At 40.1% G+C, this 21,391-nt stretch overlaps 2 protein-coding genes across 3 annotated transcripts in view; one reads left to right on the plus strand and one right to left on the minus strand.

Annotated features, from left to right (window-relative positions):
• The window catches only part of LOC108037692 (protein timeless homolog), a 75,208-nt gene that overhangs the window by 8,518 nt on the left and 45,299 nt on the right, over window positions 1-21,391 (minus strand). The window lies entirely within an intron of this gene.
• The window catches only part of LOC108037691 (chaoptin), a 28,142-nt gene continuing 7,398 nt past the window's right edge, over window positions 648-21,391 (plus strand). Inside the window, exons 1-4 of one of the 2 annotated variants that reach the window (XM_044457397.1) lie at window positions 648-810; window positions 1,622-1,705; window positions 1,767-1,983; window positions 16,473-18,112. In XM_044457397.1, the coding sequence (XP_044313332.1) occupies window positions 17,144-18,112 (969 nt within the window). In that variant the 5' untranslated portion in view covers window positions 648-810; window positions 1,622-1,705; window positions 1,767-1,983; window positions 16,473-17,143. Of the gene's footprint in view, window positions 811-1,621; window positions 1,984-16,472; window positions 18,113-21,391 lie in introns of both variants that reach the window. The other variant, XM_044457398.1, reaches the window with a different exon arrangement.

Raw genomic sequence — 21,391 nt, forward strand, 5'->3', positions numbered from 1 at the left:
CTTAATGACTTTAGCGCTCTCGCCTGCACCTGGACAACACCTGAACGCATACCTGCCACGCCCCCTGTCTCTGTCCACCCACGCCGCCTCCTGTTCTGACCTTCATCACTGGGTGTTTTGCACACACTCACTGGTGGCATGCAAAGTTAGAACGTGCCTGGTGTTTGGCCTGTGGTCTGCAGCAGACAATGTCCTGCCATGTCCACCCAAAGACTATGTACTCATACCCACCTATCCCTATACTTTTGGGCAGCAATTAATTTGAAGTTTAACACGTGTGTGTGTCTTTGTGATTATTACATAATGGCAAAGACAATGTCAATAGCAGACGCAGCTAACCGAGGGGGATTTTGGTGGCTCAGGTTGTGCAAGAGACTGAGCCGGATTTCAAGGACTCGCAAATGCTAACAGGTGATGACAAACACACACACACTCCGACAAAGAGACAGCCTGCTGGCAGGGACATAAACAAAATAATAACAAAACGCAGTCAGCAGCTTGGAGAGCCAAAGAGCTCGGGAGTCAAATATTACTTTCAAAGAAAAGAGAAGCAGCGCAGGCGCCCAACGGCCACTTCGAATTTCGAACTCCACAGGCTGGCTTAAAAGCATGTCCTGGCCGAGTGAGCAGCTCAGTCTAGTGCTGAATACATCGAGGCCAGGACACGCGACCCGAGATAGCGCCGAATCAACCAAAAACCAAAAACCCCAAGTGCCAAGTGCCGTGTGAAGAGGCCACAATCAACTAACTAACTAACTAACTAACTGCCTCCAGAAACTGTGCGATTTAAACTAAGACCAAAAATACAAGGTAGCATATCGAGCCTGTGTTCAACTGTGTGCTTTGCGTGTGTTTGGAGAGTGCGTGCTGTGTTGGTATTTGTGATGTTAGCCAACTTCCGGTGGTAGAAGGCGAAACGTCAAACTTTTTTTGCTAGCAGACAGCAAGGCGTCGAAACGGAGATTGGGATAGGAACATCCTCGTATCTAATATATTATTTACTTGTGGTTTAAATACACTGGACCAACTTGATGGTCCTGAAATCTTATTTATTTAGAAGCTTTGGAGCGAAATTAGTTTCATAAGCCACATATACTTATATATCTAGGGATCTAGCCGTATTTGCAGTAGTTCATTTTAACTATCTCTAAAAATGTTCAAGCCAGAGATTATGAGCTTATGAAATAAACTGAACAAATATATTTCAGTTTGTCCAAATAAAATATTTTATTTGAGCAATTAAGCTGTGGATTTCAAAGCTCTAAAAACTTAGGAACCAGCAGTTGCCACTTAAACAGAAATTATTAAACTGGATTTTCCAAATGAGAATCCTTTTAATAACTAAAAAAAAGGAACCGAGTAAATGAGATATTCTGAATAAACTATTTTATCGCATAGTTCATAGCATCCAAACCGTAAGTTTTTGAAAAGTTCAAGAGATTTCACGAGCATTGTGGATAAAGTATTTCGCGTGGCCCACTCATTTCCGCCATCTGCATGTATGCGTGTGTGTGTGTTTGAGTGTGCATAATGTGTGTGTAAGAATCTGCTCATTTCCGCTCGCCTGCCAAAACCAGGTGAAAGCTAGCTCGTAAGCTCACGGTGGAAAATCCATTTGCAGTGCATCAGTGCCCGGGAAAAACCTTTAAGCAAACAGCAGGCGAAGTGAATTAACCATAAACAAAACCCCCAAAAGAAAACCGTAGTAAGGCAAAAACGAAATTTAAACGTCTCTGCATATTAATCAGAACGTGAAACGTGAACAGGTTCAAGTCCTAGACAACTTATCACCGAGGATTTACGCAGACAGACTCAGGACACGAATGCGAGTGTGGAGCAAAAGGCGGCGCTAATCAACGGCCAAAGCAGACGACATCCTTCCCGACAGGACACTCCCACCTCCCCAAACAAAAAAAAAAATAAATACACAAGGAGCTGGAGCAGAAGCCGCCTCATTTGGCCACTGCGGATTATGTTAATTAGGTAATTTTTGCTTTGATTACTCGTACCTTGGGGGCTCTGCAATTTTGTTTGCTGTTCGGCCGCTTTCCGTGCACAGTGCTCAATTCGACACCCAACCACCACCAACCCACTGTCCAGCTTACATATTTATGAAATTTTCATGCAAATCGAGCTAATTCATTCACATTTCTCCCCTGCCACTCAACTGGCAGCCACTGCTCAGTTTTTTAATTCGCTGCCTTAATTGCAAGAACATTTTTTTGTCGCCCGCCCGATTTGTAGTTAAAAACTCATAATTAACAAGCAGTGGCGAAAATTGAAAAACTTTTTCCACTCATTTTGCACTTTTGGGGACTGTCCTCGAACTCCTAAAATAACGACAGCGCCGAGATTTCTTTTGGAATGTTAATTAACAGCAAATGAAAAATTTCAAAATAAATACTTTCAGCCGGCAGATATAATTACCACTTTGCAAATCGATTTAAAGCCAACAAATTTAAATATACGAATTAAAACTACTAAAATTCGACACTTTTTGAGTGCTGTTAATGGAATCGGAATTAATCATTGGGGCGATAATTTATTTAACAGCTGACATTTCATGGTGAAATGATTACGGCCTGTATAAATTCGTCGACAATTAGATTTGATTTAGGAAATAAAACAATTTGCAACCACAACACTATCAAATATTACTCAAAACTTGCTGAGACTGTTTGTAGTCAAATTATTGCGGCCTGTACGCCGAACCAATTGCACAATTCTATAAATTGAGGCCTAAATTCATGAAGGAGAATGCAAATTTTGGGCAAATATCCAAGGCTCAAGGGAGGTCAGAGGTCAGGGGTTTAGCCAGCACAAAGCCGAACAAACTGGCAAACTGGTGAATAGTAATAGAAACAAAAACAGAAACTCCCAGTTGCCGGCAGGCATTCAAAACTTTACGTTCAATTCCTCTACCGATCCCCATCGATAATTAAATTGTGAAATTGTGGGCTTTGAATTGACTGCGGCAACTAGGAAAATCTGGCTCAAGTTTCTGCCACAATCTCCCCACCTACAATTCAGTTGAGGGTTCAAACTGGGAGCTTTATGATTTTAATTTTCAATTTAATTTGATTGATTTTTGCCTTGTTTGGGCGACGGCATATGAAATTCATACGCCTGAATTATGCATGCAAAGCGGCTCGCAAAAGTATTATGAAATTCCTGTGGGCAATTTATTTATTAACGAGTATATTGCGCACAAACGGGTATATTATGTGCAAATACAAAAGTCTACACATGATATATAACCGACAAAGAAAGTATATTTATGTTCTAGTAAAACGTCAAACGCAAATTAAGCAAACTCTAATTCGACTTTTATCTGCCACGGCAATAAAACTTTTGGTATCCGCACCGAAGAATCTTTACCTGTACCTCGAAAAGCCATAAAGTCCAAGTTCCTGGCAATTAATGCAGCCACAACGTCTAATTAGATGGCAGCAAAAGTGCCGCCAGTTCAACCCAGATAACACACGCACCCCATCCCCATGGGACGGTACAGGTAGCCCTCCGTAAGGGGGATGATGATTAGGGGGAGGTCGCTCCAATTATCCGAGCCAGGGTGTGGCGCAAGTGCCTCTTGTGCGGTTAAGATGGTGGCACCATGGGATCGTAACCTGATATCACATCAAAACGCGCACAACTCAATTTACTTTGACTTTCAATCAAGTCAGGGCTCAGAATTCCCTTAATTGACAGCACAATTATTATTTATTTAATTAGTTGCTTAAAAAAAGTTGACATTTTGCCTTTGGAAATGAGTAAATATATAAAGTTCATATTAAGTGTTTGCATGGCAAGCTTTACTCGTTTTGCCAAACAATATGACTACTGTAGAGTTTGTTTATTACGATTTTAATTAACGTCATTCAATTATCGAAGGCTGTAGGTGCTCAACAATTCCTGAGGCAAGTTGTTTGCAATTTGTAAAATAAACACATGAAAAAATTGAGAAAAATAGAGCAAACCAACTTCAGTAAAGTCTAAAAATGAGAATGAAACACGGTTTCGATTAATATCAACAAAAGGTTTAAACACATAAACTATATTACTTAATCATAAATAAATACAAGCCCTAATTTTCTTAAGTTTAGTAAAATACTGTTAATAATGCCAATTTTAATGTCTCTAATTTTTAAATGGAGATTACCAATCAGGTGTAAATTAAAAAAACTGTGAATAAATAAACTCTGCGAAATGATTAGTTCCCACAACCAAATGCCAGTCGCAACCACTGTGCGTATGAGTGATGCGGGTGGCAACCACAAGCCGTTTCAGATGGACCAGGTTCGGCAACACACAAACCGAATGGCAGCATTGTTTGCGGCCAGCTCCGGCACTTGCAATCACGTGCCCCGTCTCGTGGCAATCACAGTTGTTAGCTGCAACCCGGGGGGAAGCTCAGGAAAAGTGGGTCCGTATTCCCACCCATCCATGTGCTGCGGCGGCGGCGAATAATCAAATATTTTCGTGACTACAAAGGACCCCAGCGCCGGGATGGCAAGACAGGCGGCTGAAACTTAAAGCCAGTGAAAGTAAATCCGATTTAGAACTGGAAAACGGCAGCAGCCGCAGCGGAAGGGCAATGCCGAGGAAGGCCCCAGACAATTTGCATATTTATGAAGAAGAACGGCCTTTGATAAAGCTGCAAGACGGAGCTGGCGGCCGCTTTAAGCTGATTCAAATTGAAAAACGCAGACAGCAAAGGCAAAAGATACAAATGTAAATGGTTGTGAGTCCCGGGTTGGGGTTAGCAACAATAATCTGCGCTGATTTACGATTTACAGGCGCGAAATAGACAACGAAATTCTGGCATGGGGAGCCGGCAGACAATTTGCGAGCGCAATTTGCAGTTGATGGGCGACACACGCCTCACTCCCGCCCACAGTAAAATAGCAGGAAACCAACCCCCCAATGGGCTAAATTGTTTAACATTTTTGCGAACGCGAAAAAGCGAAAAATATTACACACTGATTTTGATCATTTCGCTTTACTCTTAAAATAAACGGCTGCCGGAAATGGAAAAGTGAGAGCTTTCTATCCATGGCAAATATTTCACGCTGAGTTTGCAAAAATACAGCGTAATTTAAAGCAATCGAAAGCAAATGAAGCATAAACAATTTTCAATGCGAGTTTTAAAATTGTTAAATAGCTGGATTGGACAGGTTTCAAAATAAAATTGTTTCAGATATTCGATAACCAAATTTCGCTTTCAAAACCATTTTTAAAAATGCTTATAAATAATTACCATTTAAAATGTACTGCAAGTGAAATATATATCACTTAAATCAAATGACAGCTTCGATTGTCTAGTACATTCGAAATGTCGATGATCCTTAAAAGCTCATAAAATAATTATGTTATGTACGTAATTTCCCATTGAAATGTCAGTCACTGTTGCACTCCACTGATTGCAATGAGAAAAGTTGTCTGCATTTGCAAATATTTATAATTAGTCAAATGCTTACAAATCTCCAAGTCCCCCACCAGTTCACCTCAATCTGTCTATGTGAAGAACTCATTTCGCAATCACTCCTGAAATGAAGCAAATTTGCGTTTTGTTTAAGTTGTGCGGTAAAAGCTTTCAGCTTTCCCACTTGACATGTTCCCAGAACTGTGTCAACATAGTTTTTCAATAACGCTCCTAACTGTGTGCATATATGCGTACGTATTTAGTGCAAATATGGGTAAGCGTTGGCATATGAGGTTGATATTACCAAAAACCAACTTCCGCTCTCCTCACATTGCCTTGCACTTAGGCAAACACACTCAGTTGCACATATAGAAATTTGCCTTAAGCAAAATGACTTTTAACAATGCAAATGGAGCACTCAAATATATAGGCTACATATATTTAGAAGAGATCTGCTGACTTAAGTCAGGTGCGTAGTTTGAAGTCTAATGGCGTGCAATAAGAGCTTTATGATTAAAAGGAAAATAGTGAAATAAAAAATAAATATTAAAAATATGTTTACAAAAGTACACATCGATATATATGCATTTAGCAAACATTTACTTTACCCCATTGTCGACGCTCCTGTGTATGAAACACTTGGAAATCTCACCTTAATGCCTAATCCTCGACATTAAAGTGTTGTGCCGGCAAAGTGATTTGTTGTATACAGAGCGGCCGCATGCTGGGGCACCCAGAAAACCCCCTTAAGACCCCTCTGGATCACCATTATTCCCCTTCATCAGCAGCGCACAATGGGAATGAGGAACGAGCACGACGGCATTGCAAATAATCTTTGCAGTAAATACGCAACAAGAATGGAGGGAAAAAACACCCGGCTGGGGTTATTTGCCCAAGTGGGAAACAAAACGTTGGCAAAAAGTCCTGCGAACCAAATGTCGCACATGACTGCGGCAACTGGGTGTGTGCGTGTGTTTGAATGTGTAATTTAAGCATTAGAGACGCGTAAAACCTTAACTCGGCGCACACGCACGCATACACAGAGACATGAAAATTGAATAAATTATGCGTGTCATCACATGCAGAGAATGGGCGCAAAATGGAAAAAGGAAAATGGGTAGACACATCGGGATTTTCCTAGGAAAATCGCAATTTGTGTGCGACGAAGGCATTTAATTAAGCATTTTGTATTCATCGGAAATGTCATAAAAATGACGACAAGCTGATGGCATCCAGGTTGGATTTTACCGAGCGACTGCAAATGTTGCATGTTGCATCGGCGGCTGCAATGCGGCAGGGATTTGGTGAAGAATAATTATCAAGCATCCGTATAGTTTTGTCTTTTATATTTGTTCGCTCTCAATTTATCTACTAAGCCTTTGGGCACCCTTTAAGCGCAAAGTCACGTATCTGAGCGACAAACCAGAAAGAGAAATAGTGAAAATATGCAAAGTAGTTGAGCGTTTCGAGCGTATCGGATTTCAAGGTCTCAGCTTCCTTAAAAAGTGTATGGAAATCGAGCTTCGGATATCCCGTATTGCCTTTGAAGCTTGTTCTCCGCAGGGAAACCCTCTTTTTATATATATTTATTCGTACACCGGCGAAAATAAGAACTGTCAAAATCGAGGACAATCAGTAATTTTGAGTTTGATTGACACTTTTAATATACTTTTTAAACCACCAAAATATATGATTCAATTAATTACGATATCTTTTTTTCCTCAAAAAAAATTCTTTTGAGTTGGTATAAGTTCTTCATATTATTTTATTATTATTCTACCTATATATACTTATTTTAACAATACGTAATGATTGGTAAAATTTAACTGAAATCTTGTGAGTGTTCTTGATGCAAAAAATATTTTTTTATTGCTGCAACTATGTTTTGGTACCCTTTTGTTGAGTGCGATTCTAACGAATGTTAATCCTTGCGAGGAAGCGGAAAACAAAAACAATAAGCACTTGGGCGACAAAGTTTTGGGTCGCAAACATATCCTGCTTGCGTATGCACATGTATGAGTGGGTCGTGGAAAGTTATCCTTGAAAATATTTAGCAGCCCCGCAACTGCGTTACGTATACGCACAGTTAACCTGGCATGATCACAGCTCAGGACACCCGGGGGCGCCACCTACAAGTCACCAGGCACCTATTTCTCCTGTTTGTATGGGTGTAGAAAACTTTTTTAGACAGCAAACACTTTCGCATCGATTTTCCTGGCCTTTTTTTGCGTTTGCCTTTGCGGTGGCTGCTATCTGCCAGCTGCCTCGGTGCTGTTTGTTTTTATTTTCACACTCTGGCTTTGGCTTTTAGTGCTTCGCACAGTTGCTCACGAACGCACACACTGTGACAGACCCGGCATCATCATTTCGTATTCAACGTGGCATTAAGGTCAGGATATCTGGGATTTATAAGTTTTGTTAGCAGCTCCTCCTCGAAGGCCGCCGGCACTCGTTTATTTATGCAGGTCAAAGGAAATTCCAAAAGGCACATATATGGGCGGGGATTGCACTTTGCCACATCGTATAGTTAACGGCATCTCCTGTACCTCTCCCTCATAACTGAAATAAAATTAAACGCCTGATTATCAAATAAAGTTAAGGTATGCCGGCAACTTTCGGCGTACTCTGCATAATTTCTTTCACATTTTTGTGAGTGCCTTTTCTTTAAACTGTTTCCTCTCCATTGTTGGACAACAAAAGTTTCATGCCACACCCACTTGCCTGCCCCTCACTCGCCTGCACTTTCGACACTTTTATGCCTCACGGTCAAATTGTTATGGCTTATAATGAATGCCGAGCTCGAGAAAGGCGCACAATAAATGTTGAAAATAAAATATGCGAACTGCAGTACGGCAAGTGGGCGTTGGGAAACGCAAGCAGCATAACAAATTAAAAACTTTTCCCCGTGTTTTTTTTACATTTTTTCCTTTTCTCGACTGCCAGCAAAATGTTTTGCTATTAAAATATGAAAAATGGCTTAATAATTCAGGCTGGCCGGAGGCGTTTTAAAACGGCAACAAAGCAATTCAGAAGCTTCGAATGCTGTTGGGATGGATTCGATTTTCTGCTTATCAAATAACATAAATTCCCTTTTCAGCTTCATAACATAATCTATAAAATATGAAAAAATTTGGGTTTTAGTCTTCAAATTTTTTTAAGTAAAAATAAGTAAGAACATAAACAAGAAGAACAGTATTAAAATAATACGTTTTTGTGTATACACTTAGAACTATGGCCTATATTAAAATGTAAAAAAAATCTGCAGCTAAAATTCTTTAAAAAGAGATAATAAAATGATTTATTTTGTAAAGGAAAGCATAATGTTAAAAAGTACTTAACAGGATAATGAGAGACTTTAAAAACATTGAATTTAGGAATCAGTACATTGATATTTTAAAAAGCAGAGGATTTATGGGACAGCCTTCTAAAGCTTTCAAAGCCTACTGTTTATAATTAATTTATAATTTCCCACCAAACTCATTTAAAGAATTCTGTGGTGAATGAAGGGGCCTCATTCGAAACACATTAGACATATTTCGTATGCTAATTCACTAATTGCCAGTCTAATCATCGGCGCACAACGGGAATTACCAGCATATATCAAGCGGCTCAAGTGCTTCGAATGGGTCGAGTGAACCCTTGCAGGCCGCGTTGCGTGCTCAACTTGTGATTTCCGCCACATTAATTTCAATTTCACAAAAAGACGCCCCCGGAAGACCGAGCCCTGTTTAGAGGAAATACCAAAGCCAGGCCAGTTTGCGACACGGAGCATTTGGTAAATGCCTTAATGGCCTAATTTTTGTTTTCCAGCGCAAAGACAAAACGGGCGAAGAGTCGTCTCCCACTCGCACAACAACAAAAAATATACGACAGTTATGCGTGTAATATTTTTCCTTTTGCCAGGACCCGAAAAACGGGCAGCAGGGTGGAGATGGCAAATTATCATTGAAGTTGAGCAGAGAGAACAACAATCGTTAAGGGTTCGTGCCGGGGTTCGTCCTGCCTTGTGGCCCATGAAATGATGTCGTAAAAATTTAAAGTTTGCCGTCTGCCTTTTGTTGTTGAAACCCCAAAGCAGACAGCCCCAGAGCTTTGCCATAATTTGATACTCGAAAAATTGAGCGTAATGTGCGTTAATGTAAATGGCGCGTATTACTGACAAGTGCCTCGCCTGATAAATTACCCGCCCCGCAGATTTATGCGCAGACACATGCGCTAATTGTCAAAGCAGTTTCCGGTTTAGTTCCTCACCCACTTCCACTTCCCTTCCACTTCCCCATTCCAAAACCCATATCAATGGCAGAACTTGTTAGTCGGACAAATAGCACTGAGCACTGAGTTTTGCCTGCCAATCTGTCATGGGATCAAACCAGCGCCCGCCAGCCATGAAAATTAAAGAACACAAAATGCCAAAAGTTGACGACACAGCCGGCAGGAGAATGAACAAACAAGCGCCGTTGACAACCACAATCAAAATAGCAGACGAAATTTGCAGATGGGGATTCAGTTATGTCGAGAGGCGAGGACAAACAGAAATCTTCTTTGGAATTGTGCTCTATTTTTGGCACTCCTAGTCACCAAAGTTATACTTACAAATATCTATCTAGTTTTAACACAAGCACAGGGAGGATAAATTTAACTGATGGAAAATGACTGAAGGCACTCTTTAAAACTGTAGTTGCTTTTCATGTCTGGCTGAGAACAAATTATATATAAATATTTGCTTTAATCATTCTTCTTTTCAACACCAAAAATCTTTCTAACTTCAAAATAGGTAAAGTAAGCTGCTATAACTGCTTCTCCATTTCTTTCATTAGCCGCAACCAATTAATATAAAGAACAATTTCAAGAGTATCATCTGCTTCGCTACTAGAAATCTCCACCATAGAACAGAACAATGGCTCGGGGCCAAATCAACGACGACGACACCCAATCCGAGTAGATTTTTGGTGCATTTATATTTTTTAGTTTTATTTTTGGCTCTTCCTTTGCAATACGAAACCACTTGAAAGGACGGAAGGAAAAACGCATCCCCAGTGGCAGCCAAGCCAAGTTATTGATTTTGCACTAGTCACAGATTTATTTTCACGATTCTCTTTGACCCGCTGAGCAAAGAACTTAAAGGGCACCGACTTTAAGGGCCCAGAATTGAGGAGAAGAAGCTCGGTGACACCACACTCGAGGCGAAGGAGGCTGACAAAAGTCTTGAGTTGTGTCCTGGCCAGAAGAATTTCGTCTAGCTGGCTGCTCAGACATGTGGGGGCGTGTTTACGAGTATCTGTGTGAACATAATCTGGCTATCACACAGACACGTATCTCAGATTTAATGGTCAAGCAAAGGCAATTTGGCAAATTATTAGAAAATCATTGTGTCACTTGATGTGCCGCAAAAGGAAATATGAGTGGCAGTGGCTCCGAAGCAGGTCCACTTCAGTGTCTGTCAGCTACACAATTTGCTGGGGCTGTTGACCCAAATGGAATTGGTTTTCATATTACTTCGAGCCCATATTACTATATTAACCACCAGTCATATTTTAGCTCAAGAGCTAGACAAAATGAGCCAGGATGATGGGAAGACTTCCAGCAATCGAACAGTGGCGAAAGGGACTTCGGAGTGAGGGTCAACAATTTATGCGCAGTTATTGAAAAAGTTTTTCAATTTCGTAAAAAGCTTTGCCAGAACAAAACTAAACCACGACAAAAGGGGTTAAAATATGAGCAAGATAATAAAAATGAGTGCACCCATGCCACTCCAATACGAATCCAAACATCAGCGTTCCCTTTTATTTATCAAAAAATTATTTGGCCGCATTCAAGGTCCCAGGCAAGATAAGCTGCTGGGAGCAAAACCGAAATTGGGCTACCAAAATAAAGCCCAAGACGAAGTCAAGCACACAAACACCCAAAAACCCAAAAAAAATATACACAAAAAATAGAATGAAACGGAACAAAAAGCGACCAAATAAACATACACAAGAGGCCCAGCTCGGTTGCGGCGGCCCTGAGCCTTCAGCGATTTTTCACAACGCAATTTAACAAATAAAAGCAGAAGGAAAACTACAAAAAGGAATAAATAAAAAGAAAAACAGAAACTTGTCTGAAAAGACGCTCACAAATAAAACAATAAAAGCCGCACACACTCACCCACTGACAAGAAGAACAACAACAAGTTTATTACAGATTTTACTTATGTGTTTTTGGTTGCTTGGGTGGGCAGTGGGTGGGGTTCCAGGGGCATTCCCCGAGTGGTTGGACCCATTTTACCGCAGGGCATTAATAAGGAGCACAACATGGCGGCCAAAAGCGAGTGGAAGTCAATGACATGTGCTCCCAAGAAATCTCCCGCTGATGGGAATGACAAATCTCTCCTGATATCGTGTAGGCCTCATGTATTTTCAAGCAATCCCGAGGCTGTGTTAGTGCAAGGTCTCACTTATTTAAGTCCTTGATTTTCCGTCAAGGCAATGTTAAGCTTAAAAAAATAATTTACTGTTTTTGAATGCAAGCTATAATTAAAACATAGAATAATGATTATGTCTGAAAGACTCATAACTCTGCTTCACATTTATATTTATATTTTCATTTAGTTGTGTACTTTAATATAAATGTATTTATAAATGTATTTATAAATGAAAATTAAAATAACTTTGCGTGAGTCAAGCATGTAATCTTCTGGCTGGACCCATGTGAAACAACTTTAGTTATTACTTGTTCTCTTCAATTGGATTCGATTTCCTCCCCTCACTAAATAAAAGTTCCTCAAAAAAGCACTCTTAACTTTTCTGCGAAACAAGAGAAGAAACCAATTTTGGGGGCTGACTCTAAACACCTCAAGGTGGGCCTACACTAAATCTATACCCTACACCTCAACAGTTTGCTCTGTTTTTCGATATCGATAAGTTTTTTCTTCCACCCACTTTGTCTGCCAATATTTCAGTCAGTCGGGCCGACGAACTGATGCTGCTGCCAAATTGCCAGCTCGTTCAGTCTGACAGTCGAAAGCCAGAAATAAACTTTAATTTGAAAACTTTTATGCGCAGCAAATAAAAGCAAATCGATGGCTGAAAATCGACCAAGTGCCGTGGCAAATTGTTCGCCAAGTGTTGGACATTTTGCTTAAAGATGCCAGACCAAAAGCAGTTTAAGTCCCACATGCATATCCACGTGCCCGCACGTGCCTGACATTGACACAGATGCTAGGTTGCAGGGTTTTTGCAGGATAGCTGATTCGAGAATTTCCCGGTTGTACACTTAAATCAAAACTTACATAATAGTTTACTTAAGCCATTACATGTAAAAAGAAACTATAAAAATTTACAAAATGGTTTCCAACATCTAGTAAAGACTATAAACAAAAAACTGAGCTTGTCTAAATAATTAAAATCATTAGGGAAACCAATTAAATTAAATTAAAACTCTCAATATTTATTCCTTAAAATCATTTTGACTAAATGGCGATGATAAAAAATGACCCGAATTTTGTATGGACAGTGGTAATCATCTCCTTAAAACCTTTTTCAAGTGAAGTTGCCAAAACGGAAGATTTTTTTTTATAGTGTCCTACCGCACCAGCATCAAAAGCATGTCGCTCGCACAAGGCGAACTCTATGAAGCCAAGGGTAAAGCGGAAGTTTATTAAAACTACAGCAAACAAAAGGGCGCAAAGGGATAGGATGAGAAAAAATAGAGGGTAAATGCATTGAAAAAAGCGCTGGAAGTGCTCTTAAACAATAAACATGCCGTTCGTGCTGAGTAGAGAAGATCCGGGCACAAAAGACACCGCTCCGGCCAGCAGTAACATTTCCATACAAATAAAGCACAGAGCGCGATAGAGAAGTAAATGCAGCGCATTACGTATACGCCAGCGTGTCTGAAAAAGTGCAACCAGCCGCGACGGGCATAGATACAATTTTCTGTGTGTGTTTTGTTGCACCATTGAGCGCAGCACTGAAGCAAAAAGCAGCTGCAATAGCAAAAAAGCACCGACTCAAGCACTCAATGAAATGCAATGGAGCAATGGCACGGGAGGGCGGCCAAGTCCTTGCTGTCCTGGCCCCGTCAACTGCATTTGCATCCGTTGATAAAGTCATGTTGGGTTCGGAGATTCGGATTCGGGTTCGTGGCATCTAAATACGTTTAAAATAAATCACAGTCGTATGCTGCAGTTGGGGGAAAGAGCGGCAATGCGAAATCCAATTCCAGCTTTTGCAGCGAGTGCGCCTGGGATTTTATTTAAGCATCTGGATTTTTATTAAGCATCTTTTTATATCCTTCTTGAGGGTATACAAATATTGGTCAGATGTTTAAAATTTAGTACAAACTAAGAATAAACTTTAAAAAATATTGAAATACATTTAAATTAAAAATTAAGGCTTTAGTTTATTTTCTTATCTAAAAAATTAAAGGTAACACGTTAGGAGCTGTCCAAATATTACATCATCATAATATCGTTTATTACAGAAAACTTGTCAAAACTATCTTATGGAATTATTAAATGTTCTTATTTTGAATGGAAGGGAATAAAGGACTCAGCTCTTGAAAGTTTCTTTACTATCTAGTTTATACGCTGCATTTTTTTGCCTTTGCCAAAGTTTTGCTTCTGCTTTGTGCTCTCCTGTAGTTGCATTCTTGAATAATGTACTTGAGCAGAACTGCAAGTTATTTGCTTTGCACAGAGCATTTGATTAACTAACAAAAGCATGCACTAATATAAAGGAAACAAAGGGGATGAAGTCTGTCATATAAATATGCAATACACTTGCTGACAAATTTGTACAAGCAACCCTCGCTAATGTCTGATGATAAAATACAGCTCAGAAGTACGAGAAAAATATGGCACAGCAATTTGCAAATTATTTTCAAGCTGGCATAAAATAAACTGACAGGCATCTTTGGAACCCCGTCCCCCAAATAAAGAACACCACCCCCCGGGAAATGGTGGGATGCTTCAATCTTGTCCCCGCAAACAGACAGCTCACGTTGTTGCTGTTGTTGATGCTTCCCCTATTTGTTGTTGGTTTTTGAAATCGACTTTCATGTCAATTGACTTGCGTACATCTGCCTGCCTGAATATCTGGCTGAATGGGAAGTCTGGGATGTTACGTATTCGGGGGTGGAGTGGGTGGCTGAATGTCGCCAAACTTATGGCCCAAATTTTACTGTTATGTAAGCAAACGGCAGCAGATGAAATGAAACGCCTTCTCCTTGATGATATTTGTCAATAAATTTAACGTAAACCAGCCAGAGCCCTTCCCCGTATTTGTATTTGTACATAGCTACGAAACGTTGTATGTGGTTCAAAATTTTTGTGTGTAATGGCAAGGAAACCATCAACAGATAAAGCATATAAATTCCTACATTATTAAATTGGTATGTAAGTTAGGTTGTTAAATACCAGAAAACCATATATTTTTTAACTTAACATCCATGCTTTATCTGTCATTCAATACATTTATAACATAGAAAACAAGAAAGGAAAGCTAACTTCGGGCGGAGCCGAAGTTGATATACCCTTGCAGAATATTTTATAAATTATATTGTCCAAATTATTCTATGATGTATTCTTAATACTATAAAATGTCCCAACTTCCTAACTTTAAAAACACCAAAGTTATGTCATTTCCAATCGTTCAGTTATATGGCAGCTTAAGATATAGTCGGCCGATCCTTTGGTAGGTCGGATTGATTGGCCAAAAATAAAACCCATAGAAAATCCCATAACTTTAAAAACAAAGCTATGGCTTTATATAGGGGAGGAAAAGTTCATCATTTAATTTGGTAGGTCGGATTTTAGCCAAATAAAACCCATGAAATCCCAACTTCTACTTTAAAACACCAGTTTGGCTTTTCCGATCGTTCAGTTTATGGCGCTATATGATATGGGTCCGCTCGTCCGACTTATATACTACCTGCAATAAGACACTTTTGGGAAGTTTCGCAGAAGCTTTAAACTGAGGGACTATTTAGAAACGGACGGACAACGACAGACGGACGGACAGACGGCTTTCTCTTCTGTTGTGATCGTTTTACTTTTAGGGTCATGTCTCCTTCCTCTTCAAACTTTTACTGAAATTATAATCCCTCTGAGTAAAAAATTATATTACATGATGATAAATTGATAATTTTAAATTGATCTTATTTTTTGGGTGTAGGTAAAGTAAAACATTTTAATTAGTATTTATAAATTTTAAATTTCTTCAAAAAGTAACTTCTACATAAATTTAAAATCAACTTAACAAATGTCCTGCATTATCTTAAGAAATATAGGCCCTGAGCCAAAACATTAGCTGTTTGAGATTCCATGTTATGATAAGCACTTATAAACTTTTTATTGGTAATTTTCCAATCGCCACTGAAGCCATCCATCAATGCACTGCAATCTTCCGAAACCGGTTAATATACCTCGCTGTTGGGTTATCAAAATGCCATGCTCGACTTTAAGTAGACATTGACAAATTAATTTGCCAGAATTGGGTTGTCCGAGACCGAAAAAAGAACGCCGAAATACACTTGGGAGGGAAGGCAAGAAAGCATACATTCGAGCGTCATTAGGCCGGCAATGAGTAAATCAAATTTGCGTCGTTTTGGGGCCAGCTGCTGTGGGTTGTCAGTTGACAGTTGGGTTGCTCAGTGGCCTTCCTGTCGCTTGTCTACGGCGGAAATGAAATGACCCAGTTAAATGATTTATGGCAAACACACACACACACACAGACCCACACGACGGTCGGCTGGGGTTTATTACCGGGGCTTAGTGGCAAACGGCTGACAGAATTGGCGAATATCCCATCCAGTTTGTATCCTTAAAACCGTGGCGTGTTGAAATTATAATTTCATTAGCTGCAATCAACATAAAAATAACACTGAAGGCAACTGCCAAAGCGCTCTGAAGTCGTAAAGCCAAAGTAGAAATTAAAATGCGATGAAAGGAAAGCAGGGGGAAAAATGTTTAAAAGCAAGTTTTACCTTTGCCACCTTTTGCATTCACACAACAACAACAAAGGCCAGCGAACAAGAGCGTAATTACAAGCAATTTTTTTACGTTTTATTACAGATTTTAAGCACGCGACGACAACGACGCCAGGGGAGCACTTGGCATTGTAATGTGACAACAGTTGGCTAAAAACAACAGGACCAAAACATCGGCATCAGGAGTAGCAGGAATGCTCGCTTTTTAATTGACATTTGCTCGAGTTGAGTTGCGTTTTGTTTAACAGCAATTAGCATCACGAAAATAGCAGAAAGAAAAAAACAAAAAAAAAGAAAACACAAAGGAGCGCAATTAAAATTGTAAAACAATTGCAGGACGTTGAATTGAAAAAGGGGGAACAATAACAGACGACCCGGAATAGAATGATCAAGTTGATTTAATTAAAAATTCAGCATCTGTGTGCAATGGAATTCGAGCACGCAGCTTGAGCAATGGCCGCCGGACCGGAAACGCAGCCATTGCCCTCGGGCAACATCCGCCTCTGACTGCCGCCGACACTTGTCACATGTTTGGCCAAAAAGGCGCGCACGTGACGCCCCAGCGAAGCCGATGAACGAACGGATGAACGAGGAAATGAATGAGCCAGCAGCCATATTCAAAATTGAACGTTAAACGTTCGCACGTACCGAGCATAAATTCCAAGTGAAATAAAAGCCAGCAAAAAAAAAAAGCACAGCCGTAGACCTTCCAATTTAAACCAGGAAAATAGAAGAGAGCGGAAAGTGGGGCGCAAAATGGTGAAAATCGTGAGCGAACGCTGTGATCTAGGCCTGGCCCTTTTCCTGGCCTGGACATGGCTAACAAGGCTGGTGGTTGCGGCCCAACTGGCCGAAGTCCCCAACCCATCCCGCCTGGCCGCCGAGAGGGAGGAGCAGCAGTTATCCCTCCAGGATGTCGGTGGCCTCAGCTACCAGAGCATCCACCGAATGTTGAGGGACGAAAACGAACCGGCCAGCTTTCGGGGGGAGTTACGTTACCAACAGAAACGTCACAAACGGGAGCTGGAGTTAAATGCTCCGGCGAATAAGCTCAACCTCACACACCGCGACTTGAGGACATTTAACAGCAGTGGTGGCCAGTGGAAGGGCGACTTCCAGGTGATCACCGCCATGGATCTGAGCAGCAATCAATTGAGCAGTCTGAGCTTGGACCACTTCAATCAGCTGAGGCAGCTGGATGTGGGCAATAATTCCTTGGCGCTTATACCGCTGAGTTTAGCCGATACCAACCACTCACTTCCCCTCGTGACGCTCGATCTTTCCTGCAATCGATTCAGACAGATTTCCACCAGCTTCTTTGCCCAGCGTCTGCCTCAACTAAAAAATCTTAACTTGGCTCACAATCAATTGCTAAACATTTCCCGGGAATCCTTCTACAGTTTGCTTGAACTGCAAACACTGATTCTCAGTCACAACAACATCTCGGATATCGACTACGAAACCTTTCTGGCTCTTCCGAATCTGCAGCACCTGGATCTATCCTATAACCGCTTAAGTGGTTCTGCGATTCGAGCTCTGCAGGGAATTCCGGACCTCGTCAGCCTTTCCATCGCCTACAATCCGGAAGTGGGCGTTGCGATGCAGGAGTTTGTGGCATCCTGGAGCCTCAAGGAGTTGGATGCCAGCGGCACTGGGTTGTGCCAGGTTCCAGCGGCTCTAGCGCAATCGGTTAGGACCCTCAAGTTGTCCGACAACTGGCTGAAGGTAAGTTTCAAACGTTATTCGAATTAGAAAACTAGAACACGGTTTTCAATTCTTTACTTTATACTTTTAAACTGGTTATATTTAATTTGTAATTTATATTCCTTACATTTTTGGTTGGCAATCTAATATAAAATTAAAGAATACTACTTACATAACCAGGTATAATTTAAAAAAGTAAACAAAAAATAAATGATCTTGGATTTAACTCTTGACAACTTCGAATTGAATTCCTGCTGCACCTTAAGAATAATGGAATTTTCGTTATGAACATTCAAAACCACAGAAAACTATGTAATTTTAAATGAAATCGATATTCACACAGGATATTAATTGTTCAATGTTTTCACGTAGGATATTTATTGTTCAATTTTTTTTTATTTATTACGTGCAAACTTAATGCAGTAATGGAATAAGTCCCCATATAATGACGTTTAGAAAGGTGGGACAAACTGTGAAGGGCAACTCCATGCTTTGATCGATAAATTACGGACTCGACTACCCGAGTCGTGCAAGCCAATGAACCGCAATTCGACGCATTTGCCGGCAATTAACGGCACATTCCCTACAGACACTTGCCATCTTTGTCCTTGGCTTCAGAATCAGATTCAGATCCTGTCTCCATTTCCCTGCATCCTGCAGTCTCTCCATTATGGAAGCTCCCTTTGCCACAGCCGCCATTAATTAGCATCTGTTATGTGGCCTGTGCTCCACTGCGTGCTTGAGTGCGTTTTCCGGGTCCCCTCGAATTTTCCCCGGCCCCCTGTTTCCACATTTTCCACCCACCCACCAACGGAGCAACCACAGGGCAATCTCACCACGCGTATGATTTACACTTTGTTATTTTTAAATTTCGCCCCCGCCATTTTCTGCGGCTCTCTTTTGCTTCCGCTTTCGGTGCGGAAGAAGGAAGAAAAAGCAAATGAGGAAGGCTGGAAAATTTTATGTGGTGTTAATTTTAGCATTGGGAGCCATTACATAAAAACAGGAAATTTATATTATTGATTCTTTCGATCCAACAGTTTAGTTTTCTGTTACACAATTTTTTACAATTATTAAAATGGCTATGTTGATTTTAATTATTCATATTGTTATTTAAATAGATTACTTTTTCAATTAGTTATGCATAGAGAGCATGCATTGAATTATGTTTTTTAGATGGCTTGGGTAATGTGAATTATTTATTTATATTAAAAGAAAAGGTTATCTACTTTTTGGTGCATTCAAGGTCTATTTGTTTGCATGTATTGGATACAAAAACTAAATTAAGGTAAAAATGGTATTTTATTATTAAATATGCGATTAACTTTTGAAAATAATCAAAAAACTAATATATCAATGCTTTTCTTTTAATTTTTTGACATTTTCAAGAAAAACCCCCGTTGTAAAGTAATATAAATAAAATAGGATATTATAGCTAATAATCTCCAACGAATAATCCAATTTAGAATAAGAACAAGGCTAGAAAAGTATTTTCCTTGAGTGGCAGTTGCAGGCATTGTTAAGCTGTTAGTCCGGCTAAGAGGACACGCCACTCAAGTCCAGTTAAGAACGTAATTAAGACACAATGTGGCCACACAATGGAATAGCAAAGTGCACTTCTCACTTTTCAACAAATGCGAGTGGAAAACAAAGGAAAATAATAGAATGGGCGCTCAAGTCTTAATAAGAAAGCAGAAGCAATAAGAAAGGGAGGTGGAGGGCACCGGACAGCAAAAATATAGAATAGGGGAGCCACAAGGCCTGTGTGAGCTTGATTGACATAAGCAGCAACACGAGCTGCAGATTAGCCTTCCTCCTCAAATTGCCAACACTTATAGGACACACAAAAAGCAGCAGCAAATAGATTTATAAGGGCACAAAAATAGACAATCCCGGTTGCATTATGGGCACAAAGCGCCGCAGGTCCGCAGGCTTCGTTTCGCCCAGGTATTATCCTTAAACGGCTTCAAGTGTAGACAAACAAATCCGGCGCATAAATTGAGGCTGCCGCCTTTGTCGCTATGTCGATTATGGCGGAAGCCATAAAAGGTGCAAAAATACCGCTTCGTAAGCTGTTTAGGGCCAGAGACAAAGGCTCCCAACCAGGAGCAGGAGCCAAAGCTTCAGCCTGGGCCTGGGCATTAATAAAATAAGGATAATTGGCATAAGCATAATCACGTTTAAGCCAACAGCCAACGTGCAGCTGAGACGGCTGAGACAGGACCGGGAATTAGAAGTACACTTGAAAGAACCTATTTTTAATTCGTCCTTTTTAAGGGGCTTTCTGTGATTTATAGAATTTGCATTCATTGATGAAAATATAGGTTCTTTTTCAACTAAAGTAAATTTAATTACATTTTTCTAAGAGCGTTCGAATTTAAATGTAATGTAGAGCCTTATTCTCAATTTATTCTAACCCATATTTATATTATTATTATACCCTTGCAGAGGGTATTATAATTTTGGTCAAAAGGGGAAAAAGAAAGGAAAGCACCCGCCCTATAAGTATATATATTCTTGATCGGATCCTTGATATAGCTGTCCGTCTGTCCGTCTGTCCGTCTTCCGTTGTCCTCTGTCTCCGTTGTCTTTTTACGAACTAGTCTCTGTTTAAGATATCACAACTTTGCACACCCTTCTTTCCTTTCGCATATATGTCGGAACGGCCGATCCGACTATTTAAGCTGCCTATAACTGATTAATCGAATGCCATAACTCTGCTGTTTGTTAAGTTAGGAAGTTGGGACTCTTGGGTTTTATTTGAATCAATACGACGTACCAATTTTAGATCGCCATATATCCTTGCTGTATTAACATTGGAAATTTTTTTAAATATTTTAATTATTTTAGTGAACTAACGATACACTTGGGATAGAAATAATAATAATTTGTTAATTATCAATTTGTTTTGCATTTAACTTAATATTTTTACACTATCTTTACCAAAAATCTGTAATATTTAAAAAACATTATGTATTTTTGAACATCCCAAACACTATTTGCATTAAAATTCCCCTTAAAATAGATATGACTTATTTTTTGATATCTTAAAATAATTTTTTTTTATTTCGCTATTTTTCTCAAGGTTTTTTTTTTGGTGTACTAGCCAACTATCTGTGCAGTCGCTTCTGCTGCTCCTGCTTTCCTGGAGTGGCTCGTCACTGCTCCCGGGTGCCTTTGTTGCCAAGCCATTTTAATTTGTTCGCCGGCCCAGGCCGACTGCCTTTTGCCACCGCCTTTATCGGCAGTCAACACGCAGCCTTTTCATGGCAAATTATGGCGTTTAGGGGCCGCTGGTTG

Source organism: Drosophila rhopaloa, unplaced genomic scaffold (assembly GCF_018152115.1).
Source record: "Drosophila rhopaloa isolate 14029-0021.01 unplaced genomic scaffold, ASM1815211v1 contig_155, whole genome shotgun sequence".
In the NCBI taxonomy this organism is placed as follows: Eukaryota; Metazoa; Arthropoda; class Insecta; order Diptera; family Drosophilidae; genus Drosophila; species Drosophila rhopaloa.